General features: G+C 37.6%; 1 protein-coding gene across 4 annotated transcripts in view; it reads right to left on the reverse strand.

Annotated features, from left to right (window-relative positions):
• Positions 1 to 13,374: 13,374 nt before the first annotated feature.
• LOC118682016 (serine protease snake-like) overlaps positions 13,375 to 14,443 on the reverse strand; it is a 255,238-nt gene continuing 254,169 nt past the window's right edge. For 3 of the 4 annotated variants that reach the window (XM_070111624.1, XM_070111622.1, XM_070111625.1), the window contains exons 5-8: positions 14,281 to 14,433; positions 14,128 to 14,222; positions 13,908 to 14,068; positions 13,615 to 13,812 (exon numbers count right to left, since the gene is read on the reverse strand). In XM_070111624.1, coding sequence (XP_069967725.1) covers positions 13,642 to 13,812; positions 13,908 to 14,068; positions 14,128 to 14,222; positions 14,281 to 14,433 — 580 coding nt within the window. In that variant the 3' untranslated portion in view covers positions 13,615 to 13,641. Of the gene's footprint in view, positions 13,567 to 13,614; positions 13,813 to 13,907; positions 14,069 to 14,127; positions 14,223 to 14,280; positions 14,434 to 14,443 lie in introns of those variants that run through there. The other variant, XM_070111623.1, reaches the window with a different exon arrangement.

Genomic DNA, 14,443 nt, shown 5'->3' on the forward strand with positions numbered 1-14,443 from the left:
CAAATCCATTCTTATCGTAAAGTAGTTTTTTAAATGCGGAAATTTACATAGGCCGGGCTATAAAACAGTGTGTGCGAGTTAGAGGAATAAAGAGTTCTTTTTTTTATATAGATATACGCATAAAAGAAAGTAAAACTAACCCAAAAAAAATCAACAATAATGAAAGTAAGGAGTATAAATTTAATATAAGTATTATAATTGTAATAAAAGTTTGAAAAGCGGTTAGGACAGTTGTAATTGAGCGTGTTAAAAAAGGACAGCGCTCAACCAGTTTTGAATACTTTTTGTGCAATTATATATATTATATTCAGTTGCTCGACCAAACCGAGTTCGCTTACTTCCACTACAATGCTCCCTATTAAAAAAATTATAAGATATAACACTCCTGTTGCTTAAGTATTTGCTCCAGACATACGACATTAAATTGAAATTTGAAAATAGGCCGGTGAAAATGGTAAACTATACAACACTCAAGCTTAGCAGCAATATAAACACAACAAAAACGATAAGAAAATCAACTAAACTAATATAATTTCTTATTTATTTAGAACATAAAAATATATACAAATCCAAAAAAATTTTATAAAAACAAAATTGATGCATTTTTACTTATAAAACAACAACAACAAGAACAAAAGCTGCAATACGAAAGGATAAAAAACAAACTTTGCATTGAAAAAGTGGCTTGATATGAAGAAGAAGCATAAATGCAAAGAAAAATACAGTCCATATAACAGTTACCACAAAAATTTGCAGCGATTGAATTTAGGCAACGAATATCATGCATATGTATTAATGTGGCACATACTGCACATAGTAAGTATTATATGCCCGCCGGCAGGAAAATTTGCTATTTATTTGACTGCAACCGCAGCAACATATACATACATACATCTAAAATAGCATGCGCGTGTGTGTGAGAGCACTGATTTTAGGTGGCGTCGACGTGCAATTCACTTTCTTTGTAACATCTCCTGCCCAAGCTGCCACATATGCTTACATACAAGTATAAGTATTCATGTGTGTGTGTGTGGCTGTTTCACTCAATTTGTATTATTTTATTTTATACACGCGGCGTGCCTGCTATATCACGATTATGTTAATTCGGTGCATGATAGCCCGCTGCAACAACAATAAAGCGAAAGTTTTTTGTACATTTTCTGTGGTATGACTCAGGTAGCGACGCCACAATGCCCACCTTATCAGCGGCGACTCGTGTTGCGTAAAGGCGTTGATGCGACCACGTCACAGCTGATGCATTTCTCCTTCGTGCACATGAGTACAATACATATACATATATATGTATGTAAATAACTGCACTCACTCCTCATTGGCAATTCTAATAATTGAGCTGCGATTAGTGCCCAGAGCAAAAATTGTTCGTCTAGCCAATAAAATCTGTATTTAAATGTATGTGTGTATTTCGAGGCGTCTGGTAACATAGTTGTGCGCAGGCGCAGGCGTAACATGTTTGGCATAACATTTGACCTCTGTTACACCGCATCTATGCACTATTTGGAACTATCAGCGCCTCCAGCTGTTTTGCGGTGACATCACACTACAAGCAATTTGACGGCTAGTGGGTAGAGTTTGTCAAAACGTGTCATCATATATGCGGAAATTTCAAATTTAACCAACCTTTAAGCAAAATTTCAAAAAGCAAAAAAATATGAAATAACTTTATAGGAAAAAGCTCTTATGTAAGCGCCGAAAATGAAAATGTTTTTAGGTTAGTTTTCATTGAATTTTTAGGTTATAATTTATATTAGAAAATTATTGCGTTTCATCAGTTACATTATTTGCTTATTTTCTCAATCCAGTCTATATAGCTGGCGACACATGTGTACACCCCCGGCACCCTAGAACAGCAACCATTGCCGAATGAGGTGATGCCAACCACGTACGGAGTCGCCCTGCGGTTTTAAAAAACCAAAATATTTGTTACAAAATATTCAACCATTAAATGGAAATTTCAACAAACTTTTCAGCAATCAAAATAAGTGAATTCGTGTATTCGATGTATTTTGGTTCAAAATTCAGCTGAACATATCTTTCAAGATTATTTCCTCACCTGAGAAGTATCGCTCATTCCAACTGTATCATTTGCACACAACTGCCACGATAAAGCAAATCGTCATCTTGCTCATAGTATTTACCGCATTCTTCATTCGTCAAAATAGTTAGGTTCGTCTTTATTAAAGTGTCCGATGCTAAACCAGCTAAGTATGGGAAAGTATACATACAAACTAAGTAAGTATACATTTAATTATTTACTACTTTAAAATCCCGCACGGTGGTATGGTGTTATACATTTTAGCCAAAAATTTTAAAATAGTTGTTAGAGAAGTGTTCTCTTGTTTTCTGATCCTGGTTTAGTTTTTTTCTCACTAAATAATTGTTTCGGTTACGCACTCACCTTGTTTCCACTGTTCCGTAACAAAAAAACCAAACGGGCACGGTCACGGCTGATATAAAAAAAAATATACGGGCGCAAAAAGGGCGGAAAAGTTGCACGTCTTGATCGCTTGAATTGCTAACGAAAAAGGAAGGGTTTGGTCCTCTGTTAGCCCCTTTTGAGTGTTGAGTTGTGGTGTGATGTGATGTGTATGTGTGGGTGGTCTGAGTGGTGTGATGTCTGTTGTGGATCGTGTTGATGTGGTGTGTTGGCGCGCAGTGGCGTGTATATAGGGGGGAGGCGTAACTCATCTAGCCATCCCGGCCCCCCTAGGCGAATTCTAGCCTAGCAATCGCTGTAGTTGCTGCATATATGGTATGTTGGCCTGGGCTGCCGGCGCCGCGTTGATGCCTCCTGTCGCCTTGGTCTGGAGGGAGGTGGAGCTGCCTGTTTTCGGGGGCGATCCGGATGGCTGCTCTGCTGCGATCTACGGCTTGGGGCGAGTTGTCGCCCGACGGTCCGCTTTGGGGTGCTTTGCAGCATGGTATGGCGCTGTCTATTGCACAGTTGGCAAAGCGTAACCGACGTACACTCCGGTGTCGTGTGGACCGTAGACAAACAGTTGTCGTTGTGGTGGCTGCATGCTTCGAAAAATGCTGCAGTGTTGCAGCCGGTGTGTGCGTCGATACAGTGGGCATTGGCTGCGTTGCGGCACCGTTGTCGGTGCTGATGAAGGTGGTAGTGGTCGCGCGCCATTACGGGGAGCGGTTGCAGGAACGGTTGCCGCTGCGGTTCGTGGTGTTGGAGTTGCCCCAGGGCGCGGCACCTCACAGCTGGCGTTGGTGTTGCTGCCATATCTACTTCCATATTGATCTGTATGAAGAAGTTGGAATGATTATACATTTGTGGCATGTAAATTTATGGCGAATGTGCCACGGTATGTGGCAGGAATGGATCGTCAATTTGATCCATCATTGCGGTTAGAATGGTTGGTTTATAACGGTTTTGTCATTTGCGGGTTTATTGGTTAGTTATACGACTAATTCATTTGCGTCGCAGTAATATCGGCGGATTGTTTGTTATTTGCGGTTTTCAACTACCCGTATATGACCGTCGGAACCGTAATATAGTTTTTCTATGCGGCCAAGCCGCCATTCTGTGGGAGGTAGACAATCATCGTGTATGATAACACAGTCTCCAAGCTTTGGTGCCTTTTCTGGAGTTTTCCATCGGTACCTTTTATGAAGGTCCTTGATGTACTCTTCCCTCCATCGGCGGCTGAAATCATGATGGAGAATTTTGATTCTTTCCCATCGATTTAATAGGGATAGCGACCCCACGCCTGGCTCAGGTATGGCCAGAATGGGTGCTCCTTTGAGAAAATGCCCTGGAGTTAGGACTGTGAAGTCGGAGGGATCTTGCGAGAGTGTTGTGAGTGGCCGTGAATTGAGAACGGCTTCAATTCGGGTTAATAAGGTAGTGAATTCTTCATAATTGAATTTATAATTTCCAGCTACTTTTTTGAAGTCGGATTTGAAGCTTTTTACAGCTGATTCCCATAAACCACCCATATGAGGAGCGCTTGGGGGGGATAAACTGCCAATTAATGCCTTGGGGAGCATACTTCTGAACAATTTCAGGTGATACTTGTTTAATAAAATCCACAAACTGTTTCAGTGGCTCTTTGGGCTCCAATGAAAGTTTTGCCGTTATCCCTCATTAGTTTTGAGGGGAAGCCGCGTCGTCCGACGAAGCGAGCAAATGCCGCGAGAAAAGCCTCCTTAGTCCGATTTGTACATAGCTCGAGGTGCACTGCTTTTGTCGTAAAACAGACAAAGACAGCCACATAGCCTTTCATTATGGTGGGCGACCTTAGCATGGACGCCTTTATTTGAAAAGGCCAAGCAAAATCGACACCTGTGACTGTGAAAGGCAGAGCGAAGTTACAGCGTTCCGGTGGAAGTGCTGCCATAATCTGCGTTCGCAACTTCTGCTTATGCAGAGTGCAGATCTTGCACATGAAAATGCATTTTTTTTATTTGGGGCTTAAGTCGGGGAATATAGAACTCTTGGCGGACTATATCTTGCATTAGGCGATGTTCTGCGTGGAGCATAAGTAAGTGGATATAGTTGAGGAGTAAAGTGGCAAGTCGAGATTTCTCTGGTATGATTAGAGGATGGCGTGCATTATACGTGAGGCTTGAATTGGCTACATGTCGCCAAGTGGCTGACCCCACTAGGTCAAGTATTTGAGACGTTCGATTAGCAATGTGCGTCTTCCATGCATGTGGTGGTTTTTCCAACCAGGCTAGAACAATTTCAGTATCGGACCAGATATACAATCTATGTTTCTTCATGTTTAAATGGGTCTGCACCATGGAAGCTAATTTTGCGAGTAGTAGCGCGCCACAGAGCTCAAGTCGAGGTAGACTTAGCGTTTTTAAAGGAGCCACCTTTGCTTTTGCTACTAATAAGTGGCTTGTGGTCGCAGTATCGCTTTGTGTGCGCACATAGATAGTGGCACAGTATGCCTTCTCCGAGGCATCACAGAAGCCGTGTATTTCGACTTTGTGTTCGGGGAAATAGTTTACCCATCGTGGGATTTGTATCTGGTAAATGTCTTCCAGATTGTTTGCGAACTGGGACCATTTTTCAAAGCGAAGAGGTTTCACTTGTTCGTCCCAGTCGGTTCCGTCTAGCCATAATTCTTGTATCAAGATTTTCGCTTGTATCATAATTGGCGAAAGCCATCCTGCGGGGTCGAAAAGTTTTGCCACAGAGGATAAAATTTGGCGTTTTGTTATGGCGGATAATGCTGATATTGACTCTGTAGTGTATGAAAACTGGTCAGATATCGCATTCCATTGGATCCCCAGAGTTTTTGTTGTACTTTCCTTTTCGAATTTAAGGAAATTAGTATCCAACAGATTTTCTTTAGGTATGTCCTTTAGGATATTAGGGTGGTTCGCCGTTATCTTTTTTAACGGAAACCCTGCGGTTTTGAGGGCTTGTCTCCCTTGTGCTAGTGACTCGTATGCTTGTGGAAGACTGTGACTTCCGGATAGGATATCGTCTACATACGTTTGTGTTTTTAACACCTGGGTTGCCAGAGGAAATTCTGACTTGGTGTTTTCTGCCAATTCGTGCAGTGTTCGAATGGCTAAATATGGAGCACAGTTGACGCCAAAGGTAACTGTTTTCAATTTGTAGTCGCGGAGTGGACTATTGGGAGATTTTCGGAAAATAATTCGCTGAAAATCTTGATCGTCTTTATGTACGACTATTAGTCTATACATTTTTTCGACGTCTCCGTTAAATACGTATTTGAATATACGCCAATTTAAAATTAGTAGCATTAAATCTGGTTGGAGCGTGGGTCCCGTAAATAGAATATCATTTAGGGAATTCCCCGAGCTAGTAGATCTTGATGCATTAAAAACAACTCTTACTTTAGTTGTTTTTTTGTCTGGCTTTACTACTGCGTGATGAGGCAAATAAAATGAGTAATATTTGCCATTTATGATTTTTTCGCATGGGCTTACTTCCTCCATTTGGTCTAAATGGAGATATTCTTCCAACACACCATCATATTATATACTGGTTTGAGTTCGCCTTTTTTAAGTAGGTTTTTTTCCATACTTTGAAACTGCTGTACTGCAGAGGTGCGAGAGTGACCTAAGGCGATGGTGTTGGGAAATTGTTGTTTTAGTGGTAGTCGTACGACGTACCGACCATTATCTGATCTAGAAGTTGTGGCTTTGTAAAAGTCTTCACAATACTGATCTTCAAGGGTTGTGATTGATATGGGGGGGAGTTCTTCTAACTCCCAAAATTTTTTCAATTGTGAATTGAGGTATTCGTTTGAGATTTCCTCAACCTGAGTGGTCATGGTGGTAACTGGTTCCGAAACTAGTCCACTTAGGATCCACCCAAAAATAGTATTTTGTGCCAATAGTGTATTCGAAATTTTCTCAATACCTTCGAGTATTATCTGTGGTATGAGATCGCTGCCTAATAGAAGGTCTATTTGAGCGGGAGTGTTGCAGTTGGGATCTGCTAGCTTTAGGTGTGAAACCTTTTGCCAATGCTTGCTATTTAAATGATAGCTTGGAAGCATATTTGTTAGTTGCGGTAAGACTATAGCTTCTGCTTGTATATGCTTATCCGCTTGGGGGGAAATTAGGGTAATGGGGCAGATTTTATTTGAGTTTTGGGCTACTCTTCCGCCCATTCCCGTAATTTCAAAATTGGCTAGTTTTGTTGGCAGTTGTAGCCTATTTTGAGCCCTAGACGCTATGAAAGATCGTTGTGATCCTTGGTCTATTAAGGCCCTAAGTTTAAACAGCTCTCCTCGGTGTTCGATGGAGACGACTGCTGTTGGTAGTAGTACTCTACTTTGATTTTCGCTGTGTAGCGTTTGGGTTTTTAATGCCTTTGAGCAGCATGGTGCTTCTTGGCAATTTTCGGGACTTCGCACTTCGGGATTTGCTGAATTGTCTAAGCAGTTTTCGTATTTTGCGTAAGCCGAAGATTTGAAATTTTCTGGTAGATCTGAGTCGTCAGATTTTACAATTGCGTCATATGCAGCTTGGAGACGTGACCAAAAATTGTCAAGATTGTCTTTTTTGATTTCTAATACCGATTCAGAATTATCTTGAATCGGAGAAGAAGAAAATCGAGTGCAGTATCTTATTAAGCTGTCACTCTCAGCAATGAATTTACTGTATGTAATGTCTTTCCCCTTTTTTTGCTTTGTAGCACCTTGCTTTGAGCGTGTAGCCTCTGCAGGTGTACATGGACTTCTTTCGTCAGAAATCATTTTTGGAACTTTTAGCAACTGAGTTGTTTTAGAATCTTTGGAGTCTGAGCTCATTTAAGAGATGTGCCGAAATAAAATAAAATATTTTCAATGTAAGAAATATATGTATTTGAAACCTCTTTTAAGAAAATAAGGGTTTTTTGTTTTTTTTTTTTTTAAATTAACAAATTAATAACTTTTTTAAACTCGTATGAGCACTTAACTCTTTTATGATAATAAGAGTTTTTATTTTATGAAATGAATATATTACGCGTATTTCGTGTTTTATCGCTTTTTTTCCTTTAATATTATTTAATTGATTAATATTAAACGCAAATGTTTTTTATTTTTACTTTTATTTGTAAGTATTATGTGTCCATAATTCCTATAGGGTATACCTATAAGCGGATCAGCTGATACATATGTACTTGACGTTATGCGCAATTGAGAGCTCGTCTTAGAGATCAATGCACTTTGTACATATGTACATATGTATTTATGTAATATATTATGTTTAAATACTTTTGCGCAATCCTGCTTGTTTTTGTTGGTCAAAGAACAAGGGGTATTGCGAATATGTGCCAATGTGGACTTAGAATATTATATGTATATATGCAATCCTACTTGTTTTTGTTTAACAAAGAACAAGGGGTATTGCGGAATATTTGCCAATGTGGACTTTGAAGCGAAGTACTAATGTATTTTTGTATACCTGAGCGTGAATATATGTACGCAGTGCGAAAAGACCGCGAAAAGTAGATTAATTTACCGCAGTTGTTCGAGTAAAATTTATGTATATATGTATGTATATATGTAAATGTTTAGTAATATATGTATGTATAGCAAGTATTAGTATTATATGTATGTTTTAATATTTTCATACATATTTTAATGCTTTAAACGGAGGTTTTCTCCTAATATAGTATGTATGTATATATTTATATGTATTAAATATAATATGTATATGTATGTTTAAATTTATTTTGTACGTTTTCGCTTTTGTTCGTTTCTGCTTTTGATTTGCCTTTGCTTATTTTATGCAATCCTGCTTATACTTGATTAAGTATAAGGGGTATTGCTGGAAATTGGTGCAAGTAAATACTTGAATTATTTAGTTTTAGAACTATTTTTGTGTATTTGAACACAACGGTAAGCATTTAGGTAATCAAGAGTTCGTTGGATATATATTTTTTTTACCAAACTGTTTTATATCTTAGCGGTATTTTGGTTTTTACCGAAAAAGAAACCGAAATATAGAAACAGTTTGGTAACCGCTTTTTTTATTATTGCCTTTATTAAGACGGATTTTTGTAAAAAATAAACCGCAAAGGCATAAATTTCAACATACATACAATAAGAGGATATATACATATACTAAATGGAATCGATACGACTCACTTTGGGGTTTCCGCCAAGGGGTTTTGGGGACAATATTTTAACTATGTGCCTGTGCCTGTGCGTGTGCCTTTCGTTGTTGCCCAGTCCTTTGCTGCTTGGCTGCGGTGGGTGATTTTGGTGAGCTGGAGTGGTTTGGTTGTTGTTGTTTGCTGGTACGGTTTTTTATTTATTTAGTTCGCGCCCGTTTTCTTTTTATGTATGTATTTTTGTTGTTTTTTGTTGAAATTCGCGCCCGTTCTGTTTTTTTGATTATTTCGCGCACGTTGTTGGTTTTTCTTGTTTTTTTTTTTTTTTTGTTATGTATAATATATATGCTTGTGCCACTTCACTTCACTCACCTTCTTCTGTTCACTCCACTGCACTGCACTTCTATCTATGTAGAACCTTTGTTTTTTTTTCTTTTTGATTTTTTTTTTTTTTTTTGTATGTGTATATATGTTTTTTTTTTCACTGCACTGCACAGCACTTATGTCGTTTTTTTTTTTCGTGTGTATTTTAACGTTTAGCCACATTTTGTTTCTCAGAGCACTTTTTTTTTTCTTTTTTTTTTTTCTCGAATTTATAGTTTTTTCTTTTATTCACTCGATAGTGCTGCTCACTATGGCTCGAAGGACCAATAAATAATTGTTTCAGTTACGCACTCACCTTGTTTCCACTGTTTCGTAACAAAAAAACCAAACGGGCACGGTCACGGCTGATATAAAAAAAATATACGGGCGCAAAAAGGGCGGAAAAGTTGCACGTCTTGATCGCTTGAATTGCTAACGAAAAAGGAAGGGTTTGGTCCTCTGTTAGCCCCTTTTGAGTGTTGAGTTGTGGTGTGATGTGATGTGTATGTGTGGGTGGTCTGAGTGGTGTGATGTGTATGTGTGGGTGGTCTGAGTGGTGTGATGTCTGTTGTGGATCGTGTTGATGTGGTGTGTTGGCGCGCAGTGGCGTGTATGGAGGGGGGGAGGCGTAACTCATCTAGCCACTCACCAAATCTTGAGCTTCCATAGCCGAAAGCTGTAACATTTGCTGCGAACAAGGGTAGTGGCCAAGTGCAAGCCGGACCAGTGTTGTTGAAACTTTCGGCACTAAAAAAAAATTAAATGTGGGTATATTTTTTAACGATATAAATCTCTGTTAAAAACATTAGTTGCAACTGCGGATTTGAGTTGCAGTTTAATTTTGTGAAAACTTTATGTTCTCATGCTTAAAAGTTGCACAATCTATAAGAAAATCCGAGTCCATGAAAAGGCGAATGTGCTTCATATACAAGTAGAAACCTTAATTTGCTTACTGAACATTTTTCGAAGATCGAATTTGGTCTAAGTGAAGGCGAAATTTTGTTTAACAATGTTATTTTATGAAGATCTTTATACTGATTTTGGATCGGTCAGTTTGAATGTCAGCTATATGCTTTAGGGGTCCGAACTAAATAATGCCAAACAAGCCAATAAAACGTTCCATTAAAAAGGTAACCAAGGGTTTGTTTACTTAAAATTGTTTTCGAAAATTTGTTTCAGCAAAATGTGGCTTACATTAAGGGGTACAAGTAATATACATACATACATATATATGTTTTAATTGTCCAGTATATATGTTTATTTAGTTTTATAAAATAATTAGGTTTTCGTAGAAGTTGAAGACAACTTTCTCAATCCAGTCTATATAGGTGGCGACACGCGTGTATACGCCTGGACTCCAGTACCGCAACCAATGCCGAAAGAGGTGATACCAACTATGTAGGGTACATCAAAATAATTCTTGCCGATATTACGGTACAATATAATCGGACCGCCTGAGTCACCCTGTGGGAAGTGTGTTTTCAATAAATGATATTCACGTACATATAGATAAAAATTAGATAAAATGAAGTAATACAAATTAATTGCACAAACAAAAATATGCGCGACATATTAAAAGAAAAATTAGAAAGAAAATACTTTCGAAAAATAAAACCAACTGAGCAAACATTTTTTAATAACATCTTCCACACATTTTCAACTCACCTGACATGTATCGCCCCTCATTACCGGGTCATTTGCACATAACTGTGAATATATAATGCCATCTTCTTCATAATACTCGGCGCAATTTTGATTTGGTAGAATACTCAGGTCTGCCTTCATTAATTTGGAGGACGGTAAACCGGCTAAATAGGCGGAAAAGGAGATAGAGTAGCCAAATTTATTATTACTAACATATATGAAATTTACCATATGGTGAGTATAAAGTGTCGTATTTTATTTAATTTTAAGCTTGCCCGGTATCTTTTTTTCATCGAGTTAATCTCTACAAAAATATTTTCTGAATTGCTTCATATTCCTTACTCACCAAATTGTGTATTACCATAACCATAAGCCGAAACGTTTGCCACCTGTAGTGGTTTTGCCCACAAACATGCTGGTCCAGAGTTACTGGATCTCCCGACACTGTAATCAAATTAGACTTTAGTACTACGAAATTCGAAGTGATGTTTTTTTACTAATATTCCTCCTTCAAAAGTATAACTGCAATGTCATTCTAAACACCCGGATAATGATACCCTGGATGTATGTGGATTTGATCGATTTCAATGTCCCTCGCCGCAGTATCGTCTAAATCGAAACCACCTAGGCGCACCCGATTGTGGTGATTCACTGAAATGTAGAGAGTTCAAATATTTGCTTTTAATTTACCGTTATATATCTCTACGTACTCTGAATGATAAAGGCAATGTGCCGCCGCTAGCAAGTGCCGACTGGTGATTAAAGCGCCACCACATCTGTAAGAAATGTCACTGCTGCCAAATGCAGGGCGCCAACCTATGACAGCCTGTAAAGGGGGACTCAACAAAAATGTAAATTTTAAACATTTTTTTTATTTGTATGTATGTATGAAAGCTACTCACCATAAACGGAAATTCATTTTTCTTTGCAAGCTTGCCATTTGTTATGAATATAAAGGAGAATTTGCGGTGATCTCGCTCACATTTTGTAATGAGAAGGTGGAATTATAATGATTTAAGCAAACAAACAAGTAAGTACGTCAATTTTATTGCAATGTTTGCACTTTTTATTCACACATTTACTTATAACACTCACAAATTTGCGATATTCTTTTGTCTGAGGGCTCATCTAGTGAGGGGCAATACAAAAATCGTGTTGTTCCATTGTAACTGCACATACCCAAACATAAATCCTGCAACTCCTTGGTCAACTTGAAGTAATTAGCGCGTGTTATATAGCTGCCAAGCCGGTTTCGTGGTGTTAAACAAGGCTGATCCTCGTGGCAGGCCATTGCTAAGTGAAATTTGTACCATTTTTTATTAAAAAATTATATAATAAATAAAAAGGATTTAAAAAGTAAAATATTATATTTTATATTTACTTATAAGTAGCAACTGAGCAACTGATGAAAAGCTGTGCAAAAGGCATTGGCCTATACATGCAAGCGTTTTTCCTTCGCCTTTTACCTGAACTTCAAACGAGCGCAGCGCATCTGACCGCAAGGATGACCAAACTTGTTCTGAAGACTTGCAGTTCTTCGTTAGAAGAAGATGCTGTTGATCTTAGATACCTACACACCTGTTAGCAACACTGATAAGAACAAATCACAATTTGACTAACCAGAAAATCAAAATATTACAAAATTTTCAAAATAAAAATTTCAAATAATCAAAGAATATAAAAGATATCAAGCAATTATTTAATTATTTTAATTAAAAATAAAAAAAAACTTTAACTTCGGTTGCACCGGATCTATAATACCCTTCACAGGTGCATTTCTTACGGCATAAAAGGGTATAAAAATATATCTATTTTTATTTTGAACCGCCAGTTAGTATGGCAGATATATGCTATAGTGGTCTGATCTGAACAATATACTCGTAGATTACAGCGTTGCCTTGGAAACTAATCCAATCCAAATTCCGCGAAAATATTTGGTCAAATGAAAGTGGTTTCCATACAAAGGATTGATTTTGACCGACCGGTTTGTATGGTAGCTTTAAACCATACTATAGTGGTCCGATATCGGCAGATCCGACAAATGAGTATGTTATTGGGGGAAAAAGGACGTATGTAAAATTTCAAATGGATATTTCAGGCAAACCGACGAAAATGGCTAACTCAGCTCAACTCGTTACGCTGATAATTTATATAGTTATTTTATAGCGTCTTCAATATTTCCTACTGGGTGCTACGAACTTCGATATAATAAGACCGTTTTATTACACTTCTTTTTTTGAAGTTGTTGTTGCATTGTTCATCGATCTACTGTGCACTATGCTATAGCAGGTAAGCTTAGTTTAAGTATAAGTATATCATTACTATTGAAGATTATTTCATTAGCTTTATACTTGGATCTTAACTGCTAGTAGCTGCTAACTATCAAGAAGAAGAAAATTGGCAGTTACAAAGATCGAAATAACGAAAAAGTAAAGAAACGGAAAACTAACAGAAACTAGCAAGAAAATATCAAAATGTTTATTTTTACAATCACTTCATATGAACTCTTGAAAATCAATCAATAGAATTTTTATTTTCACAATTCAAAATAAACAAAATCAAAGCAAATGCGTCAAATATCGCTTGATCACATGTGCTTTAACAGCTGCCTCTGCATATGGAAGTAGATATTTTCTGCTTAGCTTTCTCTCAGCTTTTTACGCTCTCAACTTGTCCCCTCTTCTGTTAGTTTTTTGGGTTAAGAAACGCTTTCCCAGCAAAAACTTTTCTAGCTAGTAATAGTTCGCAGTTAAGATACAAACCTATTATGACTATTTTGCTTTTTAACTAAAACTTTTTCATTCAAAGGATTCTCGAGTTAAGGTTTGTTCCATTTAATAAAAAGTTTTTCTTAGTGTAGCTCATTTATGAGTGTAAACAATAAATTTTGTAAAAACATATGTCAGTTGCCGCCGGATTTTTTAAAGCCGTAAAAATATTAATCATTAGGGTTGTCCTAAAGATTTGATATTAATTTCAGCGGTGTCCTCTGCTCTCTTACTCTAATATATAAAATTAATTAATATTAGATAAAAAATCATTTTTGTCAATGCATATATTTCTACCTAAATGTTTGTTTAGTTATAAATTGTTTCCTCAATCCAATCAAAATATTCAGAAATACGTGTATAAATGCCCGGGGTACCTGTGCCGCAGCCAATACCAAACGACGTAATACCCACAATATAAGCCATACGAATGTAACCGTCGATTTTTTCATACACAATCAAAGGACCACCAGAATCACCCTGGAAAATGAGTTTTTGTAAATATAATTAACGGAAAATGGTGGCATGTGATACTTTATATACAATATATTAGAAACAGTTGATTTTTATATTACCTGACAAGTATCACGCAGCTTTTCATAATCTTTTGCGCATAATTGTGTAGAGACTACACCCGAGCTGAGCACTTCATCATCTTGTTCATAATGTTGATTACACTCCTCATTGGATATGGTCGATAAACTAGTTTTCATTAAGAGTGGTGATGAGGTACCAGCTGGAAGATGCAAAAATATTAAATTGAATAAAAACTTGGCCACTTTCCCCGTTCCTTACCAAACTGCGTATTGCCATAGCCTATGGCAGTGACTTCCTGCTCAGCCAGTGGCTTATACCATACACACGCTCTAGCAACAATCGACGTGTAGCTACTGCAATTCAGTAATCTCTGTAGTCAATATTCTTCAAAATGTCTATAAATGCACTCACAGAAATACTTTCGCCATACGAACAATTGCTATGTCATTATATAGACCAGGATATATGTAGTTGGGATGTTCAATAATCTGGTCGATATCATAATCAATCGCTGTGGTGCTATTAAGGTCGAAACCACCTGGACGCACCACAACTGGCAGATCACTGAGAAGTA

Source organism: Bactrocera oleae, chromosome 6 (genome assembly GCF_042242935.1).
Source record: "Bactrocera oleae isolate idBacOlea1 chromosome 6, idBacOlea1, whole genome shotgun sequence".
In the NCBI taxonomy this organism is placed as follows: Eukaryota; Metazoa; Arthropoda; class Insecta; order Diptera; family Tephritidae; genus Bactrocera; species Bactrocera oleae.